The sequence below is a fragment of the Nerophis lumbriciformis genome, linkage group LG03 (assembly GCF_033978685.3).
Source record: "Nerophis lumbriciformis linkage group LG03, RoL_Nlum_v2.1, whole genome shotgun sequence".
In the NCBI taxonomy this organism is placed as follows: Eukaryota; Metazoa; Chordata; class Actinopteri; order Syngnathiformes; family Syngnathidae; genus Nerophis; species Nerophis lumbriciformis.
In genome coordinates, this window is record NC_084550.2 from 38,922,123 (window position 1) to 38,947,975 (window position 25,853).

At 41.3% G+C, this 25,853-nt stretch overlaps 1 protein-coding gene across 2 annotated transcripts; it reads right to left on the reverse strand.

Annotated features, from left to right (window-relative positions):
* Positions 1-4,772: 4,772 nt before the first annotated feature.
* Positions 4,773-22,596, reverse strand: slc32a1 (solute carrier family 32 member 1). 2 transcript variants are annotated; one of them, XM_061937707.2, is made up of 3 exons: positions 22,308-22,596; positions 21,741-22,147; positions 4,773-10,292 (listed from the first exon to the last, which is right to left on the reverse strand). In XM_061937707.2, exons 2-3 carry the CDS (start codon positions 22,131-22,133, stop codon positions 9,105-9,107), a joined length of 1,581 nt encoding a protein of 526 aa, XP_061793691.1. In that variant the 5' UTR covers positions 22,134-22,147; positions 22,308-22,596; the 3' UTR covers positions 4,773-9,104. The 2 variants fall into 2 exon arrangements, with proteins under 2 accessions (XP_061793691.1, XP_061793690.1); XM_061937706.2 differs by having other exon boundaries at positions 21,741-22,596.
* Positions 22,597-25,853: the final 3,257 nt, after the last annotated feature.

The window sequence follows — 25,853 nt, forward strand, 5'->3', positions numbered from 1 at the left end:
ATAAAATGTACTTACTTACTTACTACCAGACACCACATCTTAGTCATAGGGGACTCCATCACCCAAAACATACAGCTTAGTAAACCAGCCATAATTAAAAGCCTACTGAAACCCACTACTACCAACCACGCAGTCTGATAGTTTATATATCAATGATGAAATCTTAACATTGCAACACATGCCATTACAGCCGGGTTAGCTTACTAAGGTGCAATTTTAAATTTCCCGCGAAATATCCTGCTGAAAACGTCTCGGTATGATGACGCCTGTGCGTGACGTCACGGATTGTAGAGGACATTTTGGGACATCATGGTGGCCAGCTATTAAGTCGTCTGTTTTCATCGCAAAATTCCACAGTATTCTGGACATCTGTGTTGGTGAATCTTTTGCAATTTGTTCAATGAACAATGGAGACAGCAAAGAAGAAAGCTGTAGGTGGGAAGCGGTTTATTGCGGCAGGTGTTGTGCTGGATAATGCACCCCCGCCGTAGAATGCACCCCCTGACTGTTGTGCCGGATAACACAGCCGGTGTTCCATTGTTTATATTCCCGAAAGATGACAGTCAAGCTTTACCATTGGCCTGTGGAGAACTGGGACAACAGAGACTCTTACCAGGAGGACTTTGAGTTGGATGCGCGGTGCCGTGAGTACGCTGCGGCTTCCAAACATTTGATCGCTTGCCCGTACGTGCGTGCCGCTATGTGCATGTCACGTACGTAACTTTGGGGACTTTGGGGAAATATATGTGCTGTATGAACTTTGGGGAGGTGAACGGTACTTTGAGCTGTGGGATTGAGTGTGTTGTGCAGGTGTTTGAGTTGTATTGGCGGGTTTTTGGGATGGGAGGGGGGAGGTGTTTGTTATGCGGGATTAATTTGTGGCATATTGAATATAAGCCTGGTTGTGTTGTGGCTAATAGAGTATATATATGTCTTGTGTTTTGTTTACTGTTTTAGTCATTCCCAGCTGAATATCAGGTCCCACCCGCCTCTCACAGCATCTTCCCTATCTGAATCGCTCCCACTGCCCTCTAGTCCTTCACTCTCACTTTCCTCAAATTAATGGGGAAATTGTCGCTTTCTCGGTCCGAATCGCTCTCGTTGCTGGTGGCCATGATTGTAAACAATGTGCGGATGTGAGGAGCTCCACAACCTGTGACGTCACGCGCATATCGTCTGCTACTTCCGGTCCAGGCAAGACTTTTTTATCAGCGACCAAAAGTTGCGAGCTTTATCGTCGATGTTCTCTACTAAATCCTTTCAGCAAAAATATGGCAATATCGCGAAATGATCAAGTATGACACAAAGAATGGACCTGCTATCCCCGTTTAAATAAGAAAATCGCATTTCAGTAGGCCTTTAAGTTTATTCCTGGGTCCAGAACACCTGACATTGAAGCTAGACTTAGGGAGCTAACTCACAACAGGCCTAGTAAACACCCCCTCTCACAAACGCCTGGATAAGGGACTTCCTAACGGACCGACCCCAGAATGTGAGACTTGGCCCGCACCTCTCATCCTCCCGCACGCTGAGCATCGGCTCCCCACAGGGCTGTGTGCTGAGCCCCCTCCTCTACTGCCTTTACACCCATGACTGCAGTCCGGCCCACAGTGACAACCTTACCGTCAAGTTCGCCGACGATACCACAGTGGTCGGGCTCATCTCCAGGGGTGACGAGGATGCCTACAGAGAGGAGGTCCTGAAGCTGACGGCCTGGTCTTCGGAGAACAACCTCGCTCTCAACACCAGCAAGACCAGAGAGATCATCGACTGCCCCATTGTCCCTCATAACTGCCTTCTCTTCGGTGCAATAACCCATTCCACCAACCACCCTGTTTTTGTTTTGTTTTTTCATGTATATATTCATTTCACACCATATTCATTGCACTTCTACATTTTTTATTTTTATTTATTTATTTATTTTTTATATATTTGCACATTGTTTTTCTAGCATGCACACATCGCACTGTATGGAATGGCCTCAATCTCGTTACCTTGCGTAATGACAATAAAGCTGATTCTGATTCTGATGACAGGCTAATCGCACCACTAACTACGCGAACATAGTTGTACACGTCGGCTCCAATGACAATGAGAGGTATAGCAGATTAGGATGAGACAGTCAGAGATTACAAAGAGAAACATAGCTAGGACTGTAATCTTGCTAGAAAGTTGGAGTACTTGTCTCTGGCCCCCTGCCTGCGAGAGGTACATTATATATAGCAGATTAGTTTTGCTTAACAAGGGGCTGGCTATTTTTTGTAGAGAAGAGGCACTAACGTTTATTGATAATTGGCCCTCTTTCTGTGGCAAACTAGGCTTGCTGAGGAGGAACGGCCTTCACCCTAACTGGGAAGGCGCCATCACTCTTACTAGAAACATAGATTACTATTTGAGTCACACTTGACTAACTAGACTAGAGCAAGCTTGGACACAGGCAATTGCAGTGTCTGTTAGTCCGGGTGAGGAGTCAGTTAAACTAGAACTAACCAGCGCCAGGCTGGAATATCCCTGCACACATAGCATTTCTCCTAGAATAATACACAACTCACATAATGTTTTTTCTGTAGTGACTGTGTCAAAGGTGAACATGCCTTCTACTGAGGTGGCAAATGATGACAGATTCAATATATCGCAGCACCAAGCAATTAATCTCAAGGATCCCAATATATCAATTCATAGATGTGATCGGAATTATTTATTTATTTATTGGCAAACGTGCTTTTCTTTTTCCTATTTAAAAAAGACAAAACATATGTAGCGCTTGTTTTCACTGCCACTACGGTGGGAGACGAGGAAATATTTCTTTAATGTTGATCAACATTTAATGGTATGCAGGGGTGTACAATATTATAAACAAAGGACATTATTATTCATATTCACTGTAACCAGGGCCGGCCCGTGGCATAGGCCGTATAGGCAAATGCTAAGGGCGCCGTCCATCAGGGGGTGCCACGCCAGTGCCACAAATGTTGGAGAAAAAAAAAAGAAAAAAAAAGTTGATACTATTATTTCTAAATACAAAAAATAATCCCACGTTAATTAAAATGCAAAGTAAAGCCTATTTAATAGAAATATTATTATCATTTGTATTAGATCTTTTAAGCAGGTGTTTTTTGTTTATATTGTTATTGCCTTCTGGTTAGCTAATGTTTGCCCTGCAGGTAATAGTTACTTTTCCACCCCTTTATATATTAGGTATAGTTGTAAGTAAAAAAAAAGGTCAAAGACAAAGCTATTCGGTTTCTTGTGAGTATATACACTTCAATGCCGATGTGGGGGGGCACCACCTAAAATCTTGCCTAGGGCGCCAGATTGGTTAGGGCCGGGCCTGACTGTAACAAGCGGGCAGAACTGCAGTTTGGCCCTCAATGAAAATGACATTTACACCCCTGTCAAATTGACCAGCACTGCCAGAAAGCAATTCGTCATTTGTCCACTGGGGTGCAGTAGAACGATTCAAACCTTGATTGGTGAGCATGCAAGGATGAAAACAAGTGTACTTGATACTGTGTTTCTATGCAATTTGTGTCTGCAAATATTTGTATGTCTCTTATCAATAAGACATAATGGTGATATTTTATTTGCATTGCATCGTATAAAACAATCTTTAGCTTTTTATCTTAGAAATCTAACAATTCCTGCAGAAGTGTGCTCGCAGTCTGTCCAGATCAGTGTTTTTCAACCACTGGTGTACCGTGAGATATTGTCTGGTGTGCCGTGGGAGATTATGTAATTTCACCTAATTGGGCTAAAAATATTTTTGGCAAACCAGTAATTATAATCCGCAAATGTGCCTTTGTTGAGTGTCTGTACTGTCGAGAGGTCGGCAGAGTAACCATGTAATACTCTTCCATATCAGTAGGTGGCAGCAGGTAGCTAATTGCTTTGTAGATGTCGGGAACATGCTTTGTCGTGATCCCAATATGCAGACGACAGCGGGAGGCAGCGTGCAGGTAAAACATACTTGCCAACCATGAGACCTCCGATTTCGGGAGGTGTGTGTGTGTGTGTGTGTGTGTGTGTGTGTGTGTGTGTGTGTGTGTGGGGGGGGGGGGGGGGGGGGGGGGGGGGAGTATATTTACAGCTAGAAATCACCAAGTCAAGTATTTCATATATATATATATATATATATATATATATATATAAAAGAAATACTTGACTTTCAGTGAATTCTAGCTATATATATATGGATATATTTATTGTATATATATATATATATATATATATATATATATATATATATATATATATATATATACACATATATATATATATATATCCTGATGATTGAGGGTACCCCCCCTCATGAAACAGGCCTGTAGAGATGAAATAGTCTTGTGATTTTTTTTCCCACACATACATATATATATATATATATATATATATATATATATATATATATATATATATATATATATTCAAGAGAAATACTTGAATTTCAGTGTTCATTTATTTGCACATATACACACACATAACACTCATCTACTCATTGTTGAGTTAAGGGTTGAATTTGTCCATCCTTGTTCTATTCTCTGTCACTATTTTTCTAACCATGCTGAACACCCTCTCTGATGATGCATTCTGCTTCGTCTCCTTGTTGTGTGTGCAGTTGTGCACTGCACTCTCTAAAAGCCCTAGATGTTATTGTCACATATGCATGTACAGTAGATGGCAGTATTGTCCTGTTTAAGAGTGTCACAACATTGCTGTTTACGGCAGACGAACTGCTTTACGGTAGATGAAAACGTGACTGCTGTTGTTGTGTGTTGTTGCCGCGCTGGGAGGACGTTGATGAAACTGCCTAACAATAAACCCACATAAGAAACCAATAACTCGCCCTCATGATTGGGCAGGAACGCTGTTTATATTGTGGGAATGCGGACGTGAAAACAGGCTGTTGACACGTCACTCAGGTCCGCCTGAATTTCGGGAGATTTTCGGGAGAAAATTTGTCCCGGGAAGTTTTCGGGAGAGGCGCTGAATTTCGGGAGTCTCCCGGAAAATCTGGGAGGGTTGGCAAGTATGAAGTAAAAAGGTATCTAATGCTTAAACTAAAAATAAACAAAAGACGAGTGACGCTAAGAAAAGGCATTGAAGCTTAGGGATGGCTATGCAGAACGAAACTAAAACTAAACTGGCTGCAAAGTAAACAAAAACAGAATGCTGGACGACAGCAAAGACTTACTCAGTGGCCTGGTGGTTAGAGTGTCCGCCCTGAGATCTGTAGGTTGTGAGTTCAAACCCCGGCCGAGTCATACAAAAGACTATAAAAATGGGACCCATTACCACTCAGCATCAAGGGTTGGAATTGGGGGTTAACTCACCAAAAAAATGATTCCTGGGCACGGCCACTGCTGCTGCTCACTGCTCCCCTCAACTCCCATGGAGTGAACAAGGAGATTGGTCAAAAGCAGAAGACAAATTTTACCACACGTAGTGTGTGTGTGTGACAATCATTGGTACTTTAACTTTAACTTGAACTTAACTTACAGCGTGTGGAGCAGACGGCGTCCACAAAGTACATCCATACATGCCATGACAATTAACAACAAAATAGGAGCGCAAGACAAGAACTAAAACACTACACACAGGAGAACAGCAAAAAACTCTAAATAAGTTAGGGCGTGATGTGACAGGCAGTGACAGTACACCTACTTTGAGACAAGAGCTATATTGATGCATGCTTGGTTATGGTTTAAAGTCCTATCCAACAATTGCGAGAATGACTTTTTACTGTCAATAACGGCTGCTGAGTTTAATTTTTTTATGTTTTCTGCTGGTGGTGTGCCTCCGGATTTTTTCTATGAAAAAAATGTGCCTTGGCTCAGAAAAGGTTGAAAAACACTGGTCCAGATGTTGCGTTTGAAACAACAGTGTGGATGAACAGGTTGGAGCAGAAGGTCTTTTTCTGCATGCTTGGAGCACAAACTCTGCTTCTAATATGAGCACAAAGCGTGAAGAACATTGCACATTTTCTATATCTGGCTATTGTTAGTCCGGCACGTGCGTTAAAAGGGACAACAAGAAAAGAAGCTTGTTTTTGCATCATTTTCTGTCCTTTATTACCGAGGAGTTGGAGGGAAAATACATGTTTTGAACATTTTAGTGTTACATAAGACCACACACATTTGATTTTTACAATATAATTTTACTTCATCTTTATTATTTAATATTAGTTTTCCACGTTATGACGACTTTGAGATATACATTCCATCTGTTTTGAAACCACAATAAACACACTACACGTATTGTTTTTTTTGTTTTTTTTCAAGTAACATTTCCACAGGACCCATTTTGATTGCACATCAGAATGAAAACTGCCCATATGCACAATAATCCCCCTCTCCCTTTTTATTTTTTGGATTTAGTCTTTTCTTTTTTTTTAGATAGATTTTCACACATCAAGTTTCAAGACAGTTTCCAATATCGAATTCATGGTGAGACGGCCCACATGTTTTGGATGTCATGTCAAATGTTGCCTTTGGAGTTGAATTCCATTTGCCAATCAAAGCTAAAAAAACCAAGTTAAAAATGATTTCAACCTACCACGAAGAATACGCTTAATCAAATTTGATGAACTATTTGTAATGATTCGCCAACTAACTTTTTTGTGAGCTGGAGAAATATCATACATTCAATGCATAGTTTGAATAGATGCTAAGGTCCAATCTCCAAGGAAAATATCTTTCATATGTTTGAATTAATTATTGTTATTTTTTCATTCAAATACATCAACACGTGTTTCTACTGCTGTTTTGATGTATTTATTCATCTAATTTCAGCTGACCTTTTGTGAATCATTGCATGTTTTCTTCAAGAAATTAAGTCTATTCTTTCAAAATAACTAAACTATATTGCCAAAAGTATTTGGCCACCCATCCAAATGATCAGAATCAGGTGTCCTAATATATAAAATCAAGCACTACAAACATTTGTGAAAGAATGGGCCGCTCTCAGTGATTTCCAGCGTGGAACTATCATAGGATGCCACCTGCGCAACAAATCCAGTCGTGAAATTTCCTCGCTCCTAAATATTCCAAAGTCAACTGTTGGCTGTTTGGGAACAACAGCAACTAAGCCACCTAGTGGTAGGCCACGTAAACTGACAGAAAGGGGTCAGCGGATGCTGAAGCGCATAGTGCAAAGAGGTCGTCGACTTTCTGCACAGTCAGTTGCTACAGAGCACCGAACTTCATGTGACCTTCCAATTAGCCCACGTGCAGTACCCAGAGAGCTCCACGGAATGGGTTTCCATGGCCGAGCAGCTGCATCTAAGCCATACATCACCAAGTCCAATGCAAAGCGTCGGATGCGCCACTGGACTCTAGAGCAGTGGTTCTTAACCTGGGTTCGATCGAACCCTAGGGTTTCGGTGAGTCGGCCTCAGGGGTTCGACAGAGCCTCCGCCGCGGAGGTCAAGACACACCCGACTCATCGTGTAAACAAAAACTTCTCCCTGTTGGCGTATTATGGATACCCCCAAACAACGTTCCCTCTAATTTTCCATATGTGTGAGCAAACGCAGAAACTCCTTGAGCATTCGGTGGAGCACATGTGAGCGACGTCAGACGTGCACGTGCACTGTGGTCACACCTGCAGCACACCTGTCCCAAACCTGACTAAATAACAAGTTCAATGTTTTATTATTATATATTGTCATTTCCATGAGATTATTTTCTAATATAAGTGTTTTGACCCACTTACAATGACTATAACATATTGTTTTTCATGAGCTGTGTACTAGTATTATATGTCTGGGTGGGGGGGTCCTGCTTTGGAAATAATGTCTACCCCTTTCAGAAATCGCATTTACCGTATTTTTCTGACTATAAGTCACAGTTTTTTTCATAGTTCGGCCGGGCTCCAGTGCGACTTTTATATGTTTTTTTCCTTCTTTATTATTCATTTTTGGCAGGTGCGACTTATACTCCGGTGCGACTTATACTCTGAAAAATACGGTAGTTCCCACTAAAACATTCACATGTTGCACAATGAGATGTAAACATGGGATCATGTGTACATTCCTGTAACTTTCCGTTTGTAAAATATACCTTTATTAGTCCATCCATCCATTTTCTACCGCTTATTCCCTTTGGGGTCGCGGGGGGCGCTGGAGCCAATCTCAGCTACAATCGGGTGGAAGGCGGCGTACACCTTGGACAAGTCGCCACCTCATCGCAGGGCCAACACAGATAGACAGACAACATTCACACTCACATTCACACACTAGTGCCAATTTAGTGTTGCCAATCAGCCTATCCCCAGGTGCATGTCTTTGGAGGTGGGAGGAAGCCGGAGTACCCAGAGGGAACCCACGCAGTCACGGGGAGAACATGCAAACTCCACACAGAAAGATCCCGAGCCCGGGATTGAACCCAAGACTACTTAGGACCTTCGTATTGTGAGGCAGATGCACTAACCCCTCTTCCACCGTGCTGCCCTACCTTTATTAGTATTTCTTTAATATAACAACATCATTTTATGATTATGGTTCGAGTTCGGTGAATGCGCATATGAAACTGGTGGGGTTCGGTACCTCCAACAAGGTTAAGAACCAATGCTCTAGAGCACTGGAGACGTGTTCTCTGGAGTGATGGATCACGCTTTTCCGTCTGGCAATCTGATGGACCAGTCTGGGTTTGGCGGTTGCCAGGAGAACGTTACATTTCGGACTGAATTGTGCCGAGTGTGAAATTTGGTGGAGGAAGAATTATGGTGTGGGGTTGTTTTTCAGCCCAAGTGCTTGATTTTATACACCTGTGGTTAGGACACCTGATTGTGATCATTTGGATGGGTGGCCAAACGCTTTTGGCAATATAGTGCGTGTTCGACCAGATCAAGGTAAAGCAATACCTTTGCGCAAAATGTCCGTTTGGCTTGGTGAATAACTTTGACATGTTAATGCAAGGCCTCGCTATTCCAACGTACACACCCACCGACAAGTGAAAGAAGACCCTACGTTAAGCGTGCGCGGTTGCGCCTCATCGTGACTTTGCGGGTGCGTGCGAATTCCCTAAAGCGGTATGGTTGCAAGCACGCACACACTTTTGACGCATGAACTGAAGAGGGCCAGCCGATGTTGGGATCGGGAGGACCCGTTCCTATTCCTCTATGTTGTCTCTGAAAGCCTCGATGAGCCCCTCCGTGGAGTGGATGAAGCCGGAAATGCTGCATATACCGCCGATGACGAAGATGGCCACGTCGAAGAAGACCTGGTGCCACTGGAGCTTCCTCCACAGCAGCTTGAGGTGAAAGAGGCTGGGCAGCAGGAAGCACAGGCCCGCCCCCGTCAGGCTGCCCGTCAGACCCATGAGCAGGGCGAAGTGTGGCACGTACACGGCCATGAGCAGCGTGAAGACCACCAGGCTGCAGCGCAGCGTCAGTCCCCAGGATTTCAAGCGGCCGTCGCTGCCGTAGCAGTCCGGGAAGAAGGTGCGACCCCCTTCTTGGAAGAAGCTCTTCTCCAGGACCTCCACGGCGGCAAAAAAGGGCAGCGGGTAGGAGAGCAAGGCTTTGGACACCAGGAAGAGGTTGACTACGGCGCGGATGCCCGGCGGCAGGTTGTCCGTAATGACCTCCTTGGTGGCGTCGGCCCAGGTCAGGTAGGCCACCAGAGCGAAGAGGCCCTTGAGGATGCAGGCCGCGATGTGCGTCCAGTTCATCATGCAGTGGAACTCACTGGGCTTCTGCATGTTGCCCTCCAGCGACGGAAGGAAGATCTGCGACGTGTAGCTGAACACGATGATGCCGATGGAGATGGGGAACTTCTTAACGTCGATGTAGAACTTGACCTTGTCCCAGGCCCACACCCGCGCCCTGGACAGGCAGTAGGCGATGACCAGCACGTTGATGACGAAGTGGGCCAAGGTGCAGAGGAGGCTGAACTTGGACACGGCCTTGAGGTTCTTGAGGAAAGCGCAGGGCAGCAGGGCGGCGGTGGCGATGATGGCCCAGGACTTCTGCGAGATGGGCATGTTGGGGAAGCTGTTGTACATCAGGTTGCCGCTGACGACCACGTACAGGATGCACGTCATCACCAGCTCGATGATCTGGGCTACATTCACAATGTGGCCCCCCAGCGTGGGGAACCGGGGCGCGCAACAGGCGTTGGCAATGTCCACGTAGGAGTCCCGCACTCGCACCAGCCGCCCGTCCTCGTCCTCCTCGTACAGACAAGAGATGAGGATTTTCCCCGTGTAGCAGCACACCACGGCGGCAAAAATGATGAGAAAGAGTCCGAGGTAGCCCCCGTGGAGAATGGCGTAGGGCAGCCCCAGGACGAACATCCCCTATAAGGAGCACAATAATATCTCATCAATTCCATGACCTCATATCAACATCTCCCATAGGGGTGTGAATCTTTGGGTTAAGTTAAAGTTAAAGTACCAATGATTGACACACACACACTAGGTGTGGTGAAATTTGTCCTCTGCATTTGACCCATCCCCTTGTTCACCCCCTGGGAGGTGAGGGGAGCAGTGAGCAGCAGCGGTGGCCGCGCTCGGGAATCATTTTTGGTGATTTAACCCCCAATTCCAACCCTTGATGCTGAGTGCCAAGCAGGGTCCCATTTTTATAGTCTTTGGTATGACTCGGCCGGGGTTTGAACTCGCGACCTACCGATCTCAGGGCGGACACTCTAACCACAAGGCCACTGAGCAGGTGACCATTTGATCCCTTGTGGTTAGAGTGTCCGCCCTGAGATCGGTAGGTCGTGAGTTGAAACCCCGGGGCGAGTCATACCAAAGACTATAAAAATGGGACCCTGCTTGGCACTCAGCATCAAGGGTTGAAATTGGGGGTTAAATCACCAAAAATGATTCCCGAGCGGGGACACCGCTGCTGCTCACTGCTCCCCTCACCTCCCAGGGGGTGAACAAGGGGATGGGTCAAATGCAAAGGACAAATTTCACCACACCTAGTGTGACTATCATTGGTAACTTAGCATCGGTTCTGGATTCAACGCCATTCTAGAGTCAAATCCACGTTTGCAATGGAATATTTGGTATAATATATATCATGAAGTGTGAAGTGAAGTGAATTATATTTATATAGCGCTTTTTCTCTTTAGTGACTCAAAGCGCTTGACATAGTGAAACCCAATATCTAAGTTACATTTAAACCAGTGTGGGTGGCACTGGGAGCAGGTGGGTAAAGTGTCTTGCCCAAGGACACAACGGCAGGGACTAGGATGGCGGAAGCGGGGATCGAACCTGGAACCTTCAAGTTGCTGGCACGGCCACTCTACCAACCGATATTATACCGCCCCAATGAAGCCAGGTTAAAGATTAGAAACGCTCCTTCTGGTTGCATGGAGGTGGCCGAAAAAGGAATTTCGCGGGAAAAAAAAGGTATATAATTATATGACATTAATTATTATTATTATTATTATATGATATGTAATTATTTTAAAACAGTACTATACTGCCTCTAAAAAATACCTGTCTTTTTTTTTTTTAACAGACATGACGGCGCGCTGTCGTCACGTCGTGACATTGCTGGTTTTACGAGCAGAGGAGCAGTTTCGGCAGCACACACACACACACACACACACACACACACACACACACACACACACACACACACACACACACACACACACACAGTACTTACAAGCAGACAGAAAACGGAGAATGGACGCATTTTGTCATAAAAACTAACTCAGGAATATGTCGCTGGACACAAAATATAACACTGATGGGCTGCTTTACAACCCACAGTGTTTTAGCTACTTCTAAATCACTAATCCTGGCCTCCATGGTGACAAATAAAGTCAGTTTCTTACAAGTATCATTATCACTGGAGGACGAGGAACAGCTATACATGCTTCACTAAACACCGTAGGAGGATACAATAGCTAACTTCTAACAGCAAGCTAGTGCTCCTGAATGTAAACATATGCCATGGGTGGATCTACACCTAACATCAACTGTAATGATACCAAGTAAAATACCTGTATGTAGTCAATACTACAATGATTACATCTAAATTTTTCCTCATCAAATCTTGTCATTTTTTAATATTTATAAACTCAGGAAATATGTCCCTGGACACAAACGAACTTGATAAATGCGTCAAAATATAATATCGGAAATTATCGCTATCATTTTTTTAAATTATCGGTATCGTTTTTTTAAATTTTTTTAATTACTTTATTTTATTTTATTAAATCAACATAAAAAACACAAGATACACTTACAATTAGCGAACCAACCCAAAAAACCTCCCTCCCCCATTTACCAGAGGTGTGGACTCGAGTCACATGACTTGGACTCGAGTCAGACTCGAGTCATGAATTTGATGACTTTAGACTCGACTTGACAAAATGTAAAAAGACTTGCAACTCGACTTAGACTTTAACATCAATGACTTGTGACTTCACTTGGACTTGAGCCTTTTGAATTGACATGACTTGACATGACTTGCTACTTTCCCCAAAACCCAAAGATGAAAAAGTTATTCGGGAGCGCTCCGTATTTTTCATTGTGTACTTGTCTATCAGCGTTGCGTGTGTCAGCTGGTGTGCGCTCAGTACAACAGCCAATCAAATTAGATCTACTTTGTTTTCATCACACAGCATTCATCCAATCAAATTGCAGGACAACCAACGAAGAAGACATGTCCAAACCACATGCCAGTGAACAAAATATGATACCTAAAATAATTTTGTTTGGGTATAAAAATTACGAGGTGGTCAACACAAAACGGTTTGCAGTATGCAACACATGCGGTTCGAAAATTACTGATGGAGAGGCAACAACTTCCAACTTCGTCCGGCATTTGAAGTTGCACAAAGAACGGTAAGTTTTGAATGTAAGATAACGTTTTTGGCTAAGTAACATGACTTTTATTTGCTGTGTAGTTAAATCAGTGAGGCTGTAAACTCACTGCTAACGTTATAATGTTATTGCAAACACGGGAATCTGTTGCAGTTCACTACCTTATTCATACTTTTTGTTCAGTGATTTTTTTAAGCAGGGTTACGTTAGTCAATATATCACACGTAACGTTAGACGGCGGTCAGCAGCACCGCGTATTTTAGCCACCTAAAAAAAGACAAAAATAGTAAAATAAAGGTCAGTTAAAATGTATACTATATTATGAATATGTGTACCGTTTTAGCTAGCTTTCTGACATACTGTTGGTTGTTTACCTCAGTGGTCCCCAACCACCGGGCCGCGGCCCGGTACTGGTCTGTGGATCGATTGGTATCGGGCCGCACAAGAAATAATTTTTTTTTTTTTTTCTTTTTTTAATTAAATCAACATAAAAAACACAAGATACACTTACAAGTAGTGCACCAACCCCAAAAAACTCTCTCCCCCTTTTGTTCTGGGCATTGAACATGAAGACTCTTCCTTCACTGTTCCGAGTGGCCATGAGAGTCTTGGCAGTGCCTGCCTCCAGTGCTCCAGTGGAGCGAGTTTTCAGCCATGGTGGCATCATACTACGCCCCCATCGTGCACAAATGACTGACAGACTCTTGGCTAATTTGGTCTTTTGCAAATGCAATGCAGCATAGGGCCCTGACATATAATAAGTACAACTTTTTTGTTATGTTCACGTATATGTCATGTTTTTTCAATGTTAACACTTTTGTACAAATAAGTACATTTGCACTTTATTTTTCAATGTGTTTGTTCTGTAAAGGAATGAGTTAATGTTTAAAATGACTGGTTAATAGTGCTATTATAAAGTGCAATGTCAGCACAATTTTCTTTCCTGCAATTTAAAATGCACTTGTTTTAATAAATAAATACAGCGTTTGAAAAGCATGCACAATCTGTGTTAATATATTAGTCTGTGGTTAAAAGGACTTGAAAGGACTCGAAACTCAAAATGCAGGACTTAGGACTTGACTTGAGACTTTCCAGTCTTGACTTTGGACTTGACTCGGGGCTTGCCTGTCTTGACTCGGGACTTGACTCGGACTTGAGGGCAAAGACTTGAGACTTACTTGTGACTTGCAAAACAATGACTTGGTCCCACCTCTGCCATTTACACTCATTCACACAAAAGGGTTGTTTCTTTCTGTTTTTAATATTGTGGTTCCTACATTATATATCAATATATATCAATACAGTCTGCAAGGGATACAGCCCGTAAGCACACATGATTGTGCGTGCTGCTGGTCCACTAATAGTACTAACCTTTAACAGTTTATTTTACTCATTTTCATTAATTACTAGTTTCTATGTGACTGTTTTTATATTGTTTTACTTTTTTTTTTATTCAAGAAAATGTTTTTAATTTATTTATCTTATTCTATGGCCCTGCGATGAGGTGGCGACTTGTCCAGGGTGTACCCCGCCTTCCGCCCGATTGTAGCTGAGATAGGCTCCAGCGCCCCCCGCGACCCCAAAGGGAATAAGCGGTAGAAAATGGATGGATGGATCTTATTCTATTTTTTTTTTTTTAAAGTACCTTATCTTCACCATACCTGGTTGTCCAAATTAGGCATAATAATGTGTTAATTCCACGACTGCATATATCGGTTGATATCGGTATCGGTTGACATCGGTATCGGTAATTAAAGAGTTGGACAATATCGGAATATCGGATATTGGCAAAAAGCCATTATCGGACATCCCTAATTATGAACAATGTATGACCGTGTAACTACTTGGTATTGGATTGAAATCAACATTTGTAGTATCACCCAAAACCTATATAAAGTATCCAAACAACAAAAAATTAAGATATTATTACATTTTAACAGAAATGTAGATAGAATATGTTAAAACAGAAAGTAAGCAGATTATAACAGTAAATGAACAAGTCGATTAATAATTAATTTTTACAGTTTGTCTCTCATAATGTTGACAAAATAATACAATATGTTAGTGTCTGCTTACTAAAGGAGAAGTTGTATAGTTTGTTGTCTATGTTATGTTATTTAATGACTAAATTGTTCTTTGGTTGCAATAACAAACATATGTTTAATGTATCATATGTAGGCTATATGTGAAAATTATAAAACACATTTTTTGGTTCACTTTATTTCGAAAAGTATCGAAATACATTTACCAATATATTGGTATCGGGACTCATGACAATGCTAATATATATATATATATATATATATATATATATATATATATATATATATATATATATATATATATATATATATATATATATTAGCATGTGTTCATTCATAGTTTTGATGTGACAATCTACAATGTAAATAGTCATGAAAATAAAGAAAATGCATTGAATGAGAAGGTGTGGCCTGTACTGTATATATATATATATATATATATATATATATATATATATATATATATATATATATATATATATATATATATATATATATATATATATATATATTAGGGCTGCAACTAACGATTAATTTGATAATCGATTAATCTGTCGATTATTACTTCGATTAATCGATTAATAATCGGATAAAAGAGACAAACTACATTTCTATCCTTTCCAGTATTTTATTGGAAAAATAAACAGCATACTGGCACTATACTTATTTTTATTATTGTTTCTCAGCTGTTTGTACATGTTGCAGTTTATAAATAAAGGTTTATTTAAAAAAAAAAAAAAGTAGCCTCTGCGCATGCGCATAGCATAGATCCAACGAATCGATGACTAAATTAATCGCCAACTATTTTTATAATCAATTTTAATCGATTAGTTGTTGCAGCCCTAATATATATATATATATATATATATATATATATATATATATATATATATATATATATATATATATATATATATATATATATATATATATATATAGTATATATCATCACAACTATGAATGAACACATGTGGAGTTATGTATGTAAAGGTGAAATAAGTTTTATGTTCTATTTTCTTCAAAATAGCAGCCCCTTGTTCTGATTACTTCTTCGCACACTCATCGAGAGAATGCCAAGAGTGTGCAAAGCAGTAATCAGAGAGTAAATGGGAGGATTACCTCCAAATTCTTCAGGACAACCTACAATCATCAGCCCGGAGGTTGGGTCTTGGGCGCAGTTGGGTGTTCCAACGGGACAATGACCCCAAACACACGTCAAAAGTGGTAAAGGAATGGCTAAATCAGGCTAGAATTACGGTTTTAGAATGGCCTTCCCAAAGTCCAGACTTAAACGTGTCGACAATGCTGAAGAAACAAATCCATGTCAGAAAACCAACACATTTAGCTGAACTGCACCAATTTTGTCAAAAGGAGTGGTCAAAAATTCAAGCAGAAGCTTGTGGATGGCTACCAAAAGTGCCTTATTGCAGTGAAACTTGCCAAGGGACATGTAAGCAAATATTAACATTGCTGTATGTATACTTTTGACCCAGCAGATTTGCTCACATTTTCAGTAGACCCATAATATATTCATAAAATAACCACATTTCATGAATGTTTTTTGTGACCAACAAGTATGTGCTCCAATCACTCTATCACAAACACATAAGAGTTGTAGAAATGATTGGAAACTCAAGACAGCCATGGCATTATGTTTTTTACAAGTGTGTGTAAACTTTTGATCGCTACTGTATATATATATATATATATATATATATATATATATATATATATATATATATATATATATATATATATGAAGTTATTATGAAAAAAGGCACATTGGATATGTTTTGCTGCTCACAATACAAATCAGCTAAAAGGGTAGCATAGATTTGATCCACATTGTGGCAACTGGAAAAACATAACATTTTAACATCTATTCCGTTTGTCCTCACAGGATGATTTTAATATGACGACATTTACATTCCTGTCACATTGCATCCACCGTTCAACTCCAGCAGGGGTCTCAAACTTGTGGACCGCAGGCCTATATTTTGCTGTCCTCTACTTAACTTCATGGTTTAGTGCAGTGCTTCTCAATTATTTTCTGTCAAGGCCCCCCAAGGAACAGAATTGTTTTCACGCCTCTCCTTGAAATTAATGTTTATTTGTTTTAGTCTGTATGTGTCAAGATAGTTTTCTTTACTAACACTAAAAATGCTATCACACCATTGCCTCTCATGCCCTCTTTCCCCTGACAACAAACGCTGTATGCCCAGCGGGGCCCGCCCAACTATTTAAGAAGCACTGCCTTAAATCGGCTGTTTGGAACTTGCTCACTCTTTAGGTTTTTTAGGGGGGCAGAATTTTTTGACGCACTCCCTCAATTGAATGTTTATGTAATTATACCCCCATATATATATATATATATATATATATATATATATATATATATATATGTTAGGTCAGGAAAACACACAAGAGGCTATATCATCCCTACAAGCCTACAAGCCTGTTTCCCTGCTCGTGAGGCTTGTAGGGATGATATAGCCTCTTGTGTTTTTTCCTGACCTAACATATATTCCGCTCTACCCTGGTATTGAGCTCTGTATAACGGATAAACCACAGAAACCTAGACTATATATATATATATATATATATATATATATATATATATATATATGTTTGTATAAATATGTATATAACTTTTATACACACGCACACACACACGCACACACACACACACACACGTATATATATATATATATATATATATATATATATAATAATAATATAGGCATCCGTCCGTCAGTAGTGACGATGGGTTGCGCCTGGGGGAGTTCATTCTCAATGATTCCTCCCACCGTCGAAGCTGGCGCCAATCGGGTGGAACTTAAGACTGCCAGCTTCCGTGTTGTTTCCTCCCTTTAGGGGGGAGGCTGGAGTGACCTCTCCGTGGCGCAAGCCTGGGCAGAAAGTATGGAGATCTTGGGTTGCCCGGACATCAAGATCCCCCTCTCGGCCGTGACGATGTGGCCCAGAGGAAAGCAAGGCAATACATCTGGCATCGGCTTGGCTGCAGGAGCTGCCGGCAGGGGGTCAGCAATGACACCCAGCCGCCTCAGGGGCTCCACTCCTGATCTTCTGTCTGGGTTTACTCCCATAGCCTTTCCTTCTCCCAAAGGTACCACAAGGCAGCGGGTGGGGGGGGGGGCAGGGGGAATGACGACTATTTGACCCATAGATGGGGCAGTGGTTGGCGGATGCCAGGGCGTGTCCACACACCGGTGGGCCTGCACACCTCGCCTCTGGGGCCCACTGCTGCTCCGAGATCCCCTACAGTTTAGCCTGAGACCGCAAGGTCCCAGTTACCGTGTGTGGCCGCGAGGAGGCACTGTAGGGGTCTTGGTGGTGGAGAGGCTGTGTACCAGCAGGAGGAGGCTTACGCACTCGGCTCCTCTTTTCACCCACCCAGGGGCTAGCTGGTGGCGATAGCTGTAAGCAGAGAGTAGCAAGCAGGGGCAGCATGCAGCATGCACTAACTACAAGCACTTCTGCCACATATCTAACGCACTGACGTATCACACGCACCCTGTGCGCGAGCACTCACACACATATATACATATATATATATATATATATATATATATATATATATATATATATATATATATATATATACACATATACATATATATATATATATATACTGTATATATATATATGTGTATAAATGTGTATATAACTTATATACATATATATACACACACACACACACACACACACACACACACACACACACACACATATATATATATATATATATATATATATATATATATATATATATATATATATATATATATATATATATATATATATATATACGTTTTGCAGGGAAGAGATGAACCATCACAACACCACAACGCATTCATGCGTCTGGAATGATCCCAAGGCAAGAAAATGCATATTGCCATACATTTTTTCAGATAGGATATATAATATAATAAAATAATTTTGAAATGAAAAAAAAAAAACTGCATAAAAAAAACGCCTGCACACACCAAATTCAACAATTGAATATGTTTTAATCAGCCCCTTAAAAGGACTCTATTATGCAAAAGCAACTTTTCCTATTTTATTTTTGGCAGTCTTTATGTTCACACACACACACGCACACGCACACACACATACACTTACACACACACACACACACACACACATATATAAAGATGTGTATTTACAACATTAATCACATATACATACTATGCAAACATAAAAAAGCTTGTTGTGAAACATTTGTTGGAATTTTACAAGAAAAACTTAGAATTTTGTCAGTATTATAATCCATCCATCCATTTTCTACCGCTTGTCCCTTTTTGGGGTCGCGGGGGGTGCTGGAGCCTATCTCAGCTGCATTTAGGCGGAAGGCGGGGTACACCCTGGACAAATTGCCACCTCATCACAGCAGTATTATAATAAAAGTTGTAATTTTACTCAACGCAAGTCAAAAGTTTACAAGCAAAACGAAACATTTGTGCAATATTATGATAAAAGTTGGAATTTTACTCAGTAACAGTCACAATTTTACAAGAGAAGCTTACAATTCTGGCAATTTTATGAAAAGAGTTGTGATTTTTCTCGACAAAAGTCACAATTTTACAAGAAAACCTTTACATTTTAGCCATATTATAATAATAATTGGAATTTTACTTGGTGAATTTATAACAAAAGTCATAATTTTACTCAAAGAAATGTCACTATTTTACAAGAAGAACAAAAAAACGGCAATAATGTGATACGAGTCAAAATCTTATATGACAAATGTCACCATTTTGCATTAAAAAGTAATCATTTTGTATAATAAAAGTAATAATTTTACAGGAAAATATTGCAATTTTACAGAAACAGAAAGAATGAAAATATATTGCTCCCAATTTTTATAAGAAGAAAGTTGACACATTGTGAGAAAAAGACTGCTTTTAGTTAATTTTTTATTTAATGAAATTTTCTGTTTGTAATGTTTTTTTTTATTACAGTATGTCTCTCTCTCTCTCTCTCTCTCTCTCTCTCTCTCTCTCTCTCTCTCTCTATATATATATATATATATTTACTTATTTACTTATTTAAATTAATTTTGGCCAAAGGGGGCGCATTTTAATTTCTTACACACATTTGTTATTACATATGTTGCCCAGAGGGGGAGCACTTCAAATTCTTACACGCACTTGTTATTTCACATGTTGACCAGAGGGGGAGCACTTTTAAAAGCGACACACAGTCAATTTGAAAAATCCCTCCTTTTTGGATACCACCCTCATTTTGATAGATGTCACCAGCAGGGGTGCAAATGAGACATTCTCTATTAGATGCAATGTTATTGGGACCATGATTGATGTCATCACTTGTTCACACCTCCTCATATGGAAGCTACTTTTCCTTCTTGATGTCTCAAGAAGGGTAGAAATACAAGAACACACACACACACACACACACACACACACACACACACACACACACACACACACACACACACGATAATGTTAAATACATTTCATTTTAAGGCCCCCCAAAAGATTGACTTTTAATATGTTATGTTGTCAATACTTCATCTGGATCTGATCCAGATTGTAAAGTTTGCATGTGTTGTTATTCTTCTTTTTATTCCAGAAAGACAATCTAAGACATTGAAGGAGTCAAATGCTTGTGAACGAGCTGAAAGTCAGGCTGGATCATATTCAGTCATGTCATGTGGGGCGGTATAGTCTCGGTTGGTATAGAGCGGCCGTGCCAGCAACTTGAGGTGCTCCAGGTTCGATCCCCGCCTCCGCCGTCCTAGTCACTGCCGTTGTGTCCTTGGGCAAGGCACTTTACACTGGTTTAAATGTAACTCAGATATTGGGTTTCACTATGTAAAAGCGCTATATAAATGTAATTCACTTCACATTAATACTAGGATTGCCCATCCATTTTTTCTACCGCTTGTCCCTTTCGGGGTCGCGCGGGGGGGTTTGTTGCTGGAGCCTATCTCAGCTGCATTGTTTTACTGTAATTATTCTCCCTGTCTTACGAACATGACCTCGTCCACGCCCCCTTCCCCCACGCCCCCGCAGCTTTCCAAGTCCATCCATCCATCCATTTTCTACCGCTTGTCCCTTTCGGGGTCGCGCGGGGGGCTGGTGGGGCGGGGGGGGGGGGGGGGGGGGGGGGGGGGGGGGGGGTTGCTGGAGCCTATCTCAGCTGCATTGTTTTACTGTGATCCTTCTAGCTGTCTTCCGAACGTGACCTCCCCCCGCCCCCCGCTGCTTTCCAAGTCCATCCATCCATCGATTTCCTACCGCTTGTCCCTTTCGGGGTCGCGCGGAGGGCTGGGGGGGAGGGGATTGCTGGAGCCTATCTTAGCTGTATTGTTTTACTGTGATCCTTGTCGCTGTCTTACGAACGTGACACCCCCCCCCCACTGCTTTCCAAGTTCATCCATTTTCTACCGCTTGTCCCTTTCGGGGTCGCGCTGGGGGTGTGTGCTTGAGCCTATATCTCAGCTGCATTGTTTTACTGTAATCCTTCACGCTGTCTTACGAACGTGACCTCGTCCACGCCCCCCCCCCCCCACTTTCCAAGTCGTGTGTGGGTTTTCCATTCGCTTTGAGCCCGCCCGCTCCCAAGCTTGTGACGTCACCACGAGCTGGCGGAGACACGTGGTGACGTCACGACAATATTTTTTTGTCGCAGAGTGGAGCTGCACTGTGACTATAGGAAGTTCGGGCCTCCCCCACCCTCTCTCCTCCAGGTGCGCAAATAACGTGCGTAATTACGCACGGAACACATTGTGGATTTATTTGGTGGGGGGTTTCGAGCGCAATTGCAAATATTTGATGTAATATGAACACAAAAAATAGAATTTATATTTTATGGGATCAAATGACGCGTCCTTATTAAAAATCAGGTGCGTGTCCATATTCGAGGTGCGTACCTGGATGGCGTTGGTGACGTTCCACCCCGCTTCCCATGCGGTGATTTTGGGTCTGACCTCCTCCAGTTCGCTCGCCGGATCCCCGTCCTTGGAGACGGAGCGCGCCGGCCCGGTGCCCTGCCTCTGGTAGTGGCTGTCGCCCTCCAGCCCGTCGCCGTCGCCCTCGCCCTCCCCGGGCTTGTCGTCGGCGGCCAGCACGTCCATCTGCATGCCCTGCCGGTGGTCGTAGTCGAGGTCGTCGCAGGCGGCGAAGCCCAGCGCCTCCTCGTCCGTGGCGGCCTGGAAGCCCATCCTGGCGAACATGCCGCTGACTTTGGCCTGCGATTTGTTGGTGACGGTGGTGGCCGCGTTGGACAGCTTGTTGGACAGCTTGCTCCTGATTAGGGTCGCCATGTTTGCGCAACTTACTAAAAAAAAAAGAAGAAAAAAAAGAAAAAGAGGCGACTTTGGGTGCGCGCTTTTTGTAGAAATAATAATAAAAAAAGCTCTGAAGGAAAAAGACACTGGCGGTTTTTTGTTGCTATCTCCACTTCTTTCTCAGTGCGCGTCTCCTCAGGTTCATTTCACCTTCAGACTTCGCTGCTCCGCGTCTGCATCTTCGCGCGCTTCTCTTCTCTTCTCTTCTCTTCTTTCCCCCCCCGCTGAGCTCTGATGCTGGACACACACGCACGCACACACACTCACACACACACACACACACACACACACACACAAATAAAAAATCTCCTCACTCCGGATGCGCTTCAGGGGGCCTTATGAGATCCTTTTCCACGCGAGATGGAAGATTGTGCTCAGGTGCCTTCACTGATGCCAATGCGGTACCGCGGAGCCCGATGGGTGGGGTTGGGGTTGGGGTTGGGGTGGACGTCAGCCAATGCAGACGTGCGCGTCTCCAGCAAGCCCAACCACGGGAGAAAAAAAAACCGGGAGAGATTTGGTGCATTTCTAGGGGAGGTGCTTGTGGGCCCCCCCTCCCAACATCCCCCCCTCCCACCTCCATCCCGGACCTATAATCTATTTTACCTCCGCCCACGTCCAATGGCATTCCGGCGGCCTCAAATGGCGCCGAACTTTACGCGTATAAAAGGAGGCTGGGGACGAGCTCGTTGGATATTTTTTTTTCTTCTTTTTTTTTTTCAAAAGACAGCATATATGTTTTGTATTCGACTGAATATATATTATTTAAAAAGACGCGCATGAAGCCTCTCTCTGGGATACACGCCGCGTCTTTTACGCACCGACAAAAACACACGTTTTGGATGTATTAGAGTCTTTTTTTTTTCTTTTTTTTTTACGTACCGGTATGTCTTTTCAGCGGACTATTCTTTCTTTTATTCAGCGTCCGTTGAATTAAAAAAAAAAGAAAAGAAAAAGAAAAACGAATGCCGACCCGCAACATTTTTTGAACGAGGAAAATGCGATGTCGTTGTCTTATTTTCTTATTTTAAAAATATGTTGCATTAATATAAATATATATTTTTTTGCTTTAGTTGTTTCGTTTGCAGGGCTAATTTGTTAGAATAAACACCTTTTTTCTCTCTCGACACAACACGTTGCCAGGCTGCGCAAAGCGGCCTTGCCGACTCTACAACGGTAAAGCTTTAAATATAACATATATATATATATATATATATATATATATATATATATATATATATATATATATATATATATATATATATGCATGTATATATATTTATAACAAATACATATATATATATATATATACATATATACATATATATACACGTGTGTGTATATATATACATACATATGTGTGTGTATATGTATATTTACATATACATGTATATATATATATATATATATATATATATATATATATAGGCGTGTATATATATATATATATATATATATATGTATATATACATCCATCCATCCATCCATTTTCTACCGCTTGTCCCTTTCGGGGGCGCGGGGGGTGTTGGAGCCTATCTCAGCTGCATTCGGGCGGAAGGCGGCGTACACCCTGGACAAGTCGCCACCTCATCATACATACATATATATATATATATATATATATATATATATATATATATATATATATATATATATATATATATATATATACACACACATATATACATACATATATACATACATATATACATATATATATATATATATATATATATATATATATATATATATATATATATATATATATATATATATATATATATATATATATATACACATAGGCGCCGATCTACATTTGTGTGTGTGTAAAAAAATACGTTCAGAGAAGTGAATATCACATATGATTTGTGGCTTTCTTATTTTGTAAAACGGACCAAACTCGCCACAAATTTAACTACAACAAGATTGATTTAAAAATACATATTTTAAAGATTGAAAATCAATCCCACGTCGTGGGTGCTCGGCATTGTCCGTGGGTGCTTTATATATACATATAAATATATATATATATATATATATAATTACTCAAATAAATTAGCCGACTTTAAGAAAAACGCTTTATATTGCACAGAATCGATGCGCTACTAATGTCACTTTCCAAAATACAAAAATGCATAAATATATTCACAGAAATACAAAATAATATTTGTATGTATTTTCCAGTCGCTTAACCTGCGCCAACCCTATTTACATGCAATAATGAAACCATTCTCATCGTCTTTTCCCCCCACATAGCAAGGCACTTTTTTTTTTTTTGTATTTCTATTTTATTTTTTTTAAAGCCGCGGGAAGGTGAAAAGCCGCCTGCATGAAGGAGTTAAGGACGGACGCTCTTATCAGCCGCGAGCAGGCGGGATGCAGGATGGAGGTCGCGCCACACCACGTGACCGCGATAATCGTCATCAATGGACTCGTTGTTTTTTTGTTGTTTTTTTTGTTTTTTTTTATTCTTTATAAACGTCACTGTTGAAGGCGTTTAAAAATGTCCCATTGTGATCAGCGAGTGGTTTTCTCACAGAGTCACGATCACGGGTGACGACGAAGATGATGATGATGATGATGATGAGGGTGATGGTGCAGGGGGCAAATCCCACGGGGATTCACGTCGCAGTCGATGCACATCCGACCAATCAAAGCTCTTTATCCGCTTCAGGGCCAATTTAGGCAAAAAGACGGAAACTCCCCCCCCCCCACCCCCTTATAGCGTTCAATTGGCTTCTTCCACTTTTTAGGACCCCCCCCACCCCACCCCACCCTTCGACGACCCCGTCCTCCTTTTTCACATTACACACATGGCTGCGTGTATCTGGCCCTTCATCACCCTCATCTTCGTCACACGCACCCACGCACACTGCAGGGTGAACATCCATCCTTTCTCTCTCTCGCCCCGAATCCTAAAAAGTGAGGGCCACAAAAAAAATACACGCCATATAGTGAGTGTTGGTGCGTGTGCGCATGCGCGCGTGTGTCCCCTCGTTTCATTGTTGGAACATTTCTTTTGTGTGCAACAAATCCCAACGAGGGTTTACTACAACATTAAATGAGGGGTTCTTTACCTTTTTTTTTTTTTACACCTCAGGGCCCAACTTTTCACTGGAGAGGGGCCCTCTCAAATATTAACAGCGAATAAAAAATGTTACTCTTGATTTAAATCATGTGCAATAATTATATCTTGATTTAAATCATGCTCAATAATTGTATCTTGATTTAAATCATGTTCAATAATTATATCTTTATTTAAATCATGCTCAATAATTATATCTTGATTTAAATCATGTTCAATAATTATATCTAACCAGCAGGGTAGACCTTGTAAAATGATTAAAAAAAACAAAACATGTGTTAATCACAAATATTATCAAGGTCAGGCTTTTTTGAATTTATTATTATTTATTGAGTTTATCAAATTGTATTTTTCAGTAAGTATTTTGTTTGTTTTTTATCTTTTCTCTTACAGAATACGTACAATGATAATGAAGTTATTCTTTAATGTAATCCAGGGGTCGGGAACCTTTTTGGCTGAGAGAGCCATGAAAGCCAAATATTTGAAAAATGTATCTCCGTGAGAGCCATTTAATATTTTTTAACACTGAATACAACTAAATGTGTGCATTTTTAAATAAGTAACATTTTAAGAGTACAATAAGTATCTTCTTCTTTTTAATAACATTGTTA